At 42.6% G+C, this 3,826-nt stretch overlaps 1 protein-coding gene across 1 annotated transcript; it reads left to right on the forward strand.

The window, feature by feature from the left end:
* Positions 1 to 38: 38 nt before the first annotated feature.
* On the forward strand, positions 39 to 3,564 carry LOC129572990 (uncharacterized; the record flags this gene model as incomplete). The annotated part of the gene is made up of 2 exons (XM_055453125.1): positions 39 to 2,622; positions 2,842 to 3,564. Coding segments are annotated over exons 1-2 (3,307 nt in total), but the record flags the coding sequence as incomplete, so codon positions are not given.
* Between the last annotated feature and the right edge of the window lie 262 nt (positions 3,565 to 3,826).

Consider the following 3,826-nt stretch of genomic DNA (forward strand, 5'->3'; position numbering starts at 1 on the left):
GTATTCATGCGACAAGTTTCACCGAGCTTGAGAAGACGATGAAAAAATTCTGGGAATTCGAAGATTTACCGTTGTGTTCGTCAAAGTGCGACGAAGATGAAATGGTTGAGCAAATGTTTATCGAAGGGCATTCACGAGATGAGACAGGTAGGCATACGGTAACAATTCCAATTAAGCCAACAGTGCAAGAACTTGGCAGTTCGAGAGAGGCAGCGCTTCGGCGTTTCTTTGGATTGGAAAAGCGATTTGCACGCGATCCGGCCTACAGAGCAGATTATGTTGAGCGAATAAAAGAGAATATAGCTAAAGGGTATATGATGGAAGCGAATATTCATCCGGAGCCGGGTGAAATGGTCTACTATATTCCTCATCATGCGGTGTACACATCCGGTAAATTCCGAATAGTGTATGATGCCAGCTGCTTAACAAATAAAGGCATATCTTTGAATGATGCGCAATTTGTTGGGCCGAAATTGCAGAGAAATCTGTACGAAACCATTATGCGTTTTCGTCGGCATAAAGTTGCAGTGAGTGCGGATATAAAATCCATGTATTTGCAAGTATGTATTAATCCAAAGCAATGGAATTTGCAGCGCATCTTCTGGCGAGAGAGTCCAGCCGATCCGCTCAAAGAATATTGGTTGGTAGTAGTCACTTTTGGGCTATCGTCATCAACATATTTAGCTGTGCGAACAATGTTGGAAGGCGCAGCAGAATTGGAAAATGAGTATCCGGAGGCAGTGCACGCCATTCGAAATGATTTCTATATGGATGACTGTACCACCGGTGCGAGTGATGAGCAAAAGGCCGTTAAATTGGCAAAAGAGATGAAATTAGTTTTAGAGAAATCTGGTTTTCCTCTGTGCAAGCGGCGTTCCAATAGTGAATATTTAGTGCAAAAACTCGAAGGCGAGCATTCGTCGGTATCGTTTGATGAGAATAACGAAACTGCGGTGCTAGGCCTGAAGTGGATAACTACTACCGACGAGATAACATACGAAGTGCGCGAACCGGAAATGAGCAAGGAGCTAACGAAACGATCAATTCTTAGTAAAATCGGTCGTTTGTATGATCCGAATGGATTTATAGCGCCAATAATTACATTGACTAAGTTATTGATGCGTGATTTATGGAATTTGAAGGTGGATTGGGATGAGCCAGTTCCACCAAAATATGCAACCGAATGGAATGCGATTTGGAGCCAAATATTGCATTTGGAAAAAATTCGAATTCCGCGTTGGTTTGGCATGAGCAGCGATGTGCAAGTGCAATTGCATGGTTTTGCGGATGCTTCGGGAAAATGCTACGGGTGTAGTATTTATTTGAGAATTGAGGATTTGAAAGGACAAATTCGGTGCGATTTGATCGCTTCCAAATCGAAAATTGCGCCGCAAAAAATAAAACCAGAGAAAATTCCGAAAGGAAATGAACAATTAAACGGGGTGTCAATACCACGGTTGGAATTGGCGGCTGCAGAGCTATTGAGCCGATATTTTTCCATCGTAAGAGATGCGATGGAATTGCAAAATGTACCGTTTCGTTTGTGGACAGACAGTAGCACAGCGCTGCAATGGATACACAAACCGGTGCATGAGCTAAAGGTGTTTGTTGCGAATCGAGTAAAAAAGATTCGTGAAGTGAGCACCGAGAGAGATTGGTTTCATGTGCGAACCCATGATAATCCGGCCGATCTTATCAGCCGGGGAGTGCCACCGAGCGGCATAGTGCAAAATAATTTATGGTGGCACGGACCGCCATGGCTTTCGAAGCTACAATCCGAATGGCCGGAGCCTTTGAATATTCGTGCAGTGAAGCCATCAATTGAAATGCAAGAAGAGATAAAAGCATTTAGAATGAACGCAGTTTCAGTGCGAAACAAAAAACTTGAAGTATTTGTGCCGCAAATGAAAGAAGGAGTACCGTTGATCGATTATTCCAACGATTTGAGTAAGTTGACGCGCATTCTTGCTTTTGTGATGCGTTTTATTCGAGTTTGTCGTGATAAAACTCGAACCAAGCCTAAACAAATTGTAAGCCTTCAAAAATTGAATGGAAATTGGAGCCAGATGATTGGGCTAACAACAGAAGATGAGCGAAGAGCTGCACTGAAATATTTCATAACGGAAGAGCAAAAACGTTCTTTTCCGTTGGAATATGAGCATTTCATTGAGAAAACCACCAATGAGCCTAAATCAGAATTTCCAGCGAAGAGCCATTTGTTAGATTTGCGCCCATTTTTGGATAAAGATGGAATTATCCGTGCCTGTGGTCGATTGGGCGGTTCGGATTTACCATATGATGCAAGACATCCAGTAATCATTCCGTCAAAATCTCGCTTGAGTTATCTCATTGCATGGGAAGCGCACAGTGCAACGAAGCATGGCTCCATACAACTGATGCTCCAATATATTCGTGCGAATTATTGGATCCCGCGTTTGAGGCTGGAGCTGCGCTCATACTTAAGCAATTGCATAACATGCATTCGGTATGCTAAGCATTTTGAGACTCAACTAATGGCAGAGCTGCCAGCTGATCGTGTGAGGCAGAATCGTCCGTTTTTAATAACCGGAGTCGATTACGCTGGTCCATTTGAGCTATCAGAGCGATACAAAAGTAGAACAAGTAAGAGAAAGTGCTGGGTGGCAATATTTGTATGCATGGTTACGAGAGCAATTCATATTGATGTGGGAACGGATCTTTCAGCTGCCGCATTTATCGCATGCTTTGATCGTTTTATTGCGAGACGAGGGCATTGCAATAAGTTGTTCAGTGACAATGGAACATCGTTTGTTGGTGCTGAGAAAGAAATCAAATGTGCATTTCGTAATTGGACTTCTCCAGAGGTGATGGAGCATTTAAATAAAAAAGGCACCCAATGGGTGTTCATGAAGCCAGCAGCACCGCATCAAGGCGGTATTTATGAAGCGGCTGTTAAATCAGCAAAATGCCATTTGAAGCGAGTTGTAGGTACGAAGAGCTATACCTACGAACAATTGATTACATTTTTGGTGCAAATCGAAGCAGTGCTCAATTCGAGGCCGCTTTATGCGCTAAGCGACGAGCCGACCGATATGCAAGTAATCACACCCGGGCATTTTCTAATAGGTGAATCATTCATTTTGCCACCGCCAATTGCAGCACCGGCAAAATCGGATTATTCGCTGAAAAGAGTACGTGATGAGCAACAGAAAATGCTTCAAGCGTTTTGGAAGAGTTGGCAAGCTGATTATTTAGCTACATTATTACCAAGGAAAAAATGGTTATCGGAGCGACCATTTGAAACGGGCCAACTCGTTCTAATCAAAGACGAAAATTTGCCGCCAGCGCAATGGCAAATGGGGCGCATAAAAGAGCTAATTCTGAGCAAAGATGATTTAGTGCGATCGGTTGTGATATTGTTGCCGTCAAAGGACAATAAACAAAAAACGCTGGTACGGCCGGTTCAAAAGATTCGATTATTGCCGGTTGAACCAGAGCAAGAGCTGAAAAATGAACACTTAAACGCTGGAATTGTGAAATTCCATAAAATCGTCACTGAAATTGATTTTATGGAAACAAACCCGTGTTTGTTTGAGCAGAGAGAAATATGCTGAATGTTGTGGTTGAAAAATCAACAAGAGCAAGAAAAAACAAGCCAAATTCGGTTTAATTGTTATTGCAACATCGAGATTTACGAGCGTAAGCAATTCCAAGAAAAAACATCATGCCACAAGTCGAGCAAACTAAGTTACCATAGCAACAAGATTGTGCATGATTTGAGCGTGTGATCATCGGTTAACACAGAGCAGAACAACGCTTATATTGTATGCTGTTGTTTATAGTCCGT

This window comes from Sitodiplosis mosellana, unplaced genomic scaffold (assembly GCF_009176505.1).
Source record: "Sitodiplosis mosellana isolate CC-2019 unplaced genomic scaffold, AAFC_SMos_1.0 Smas_scaffold_5824, whole genome shotgun sequence".
In the NCBI taxonomy this organism is placed as follows: domain Eukaryota; kingdom Metazoa; phylum Arthropoda; class Insecta; order Diptera; family Cecidomyiidae; genus Sitodiplosis; species Sitodiplosis mosellana.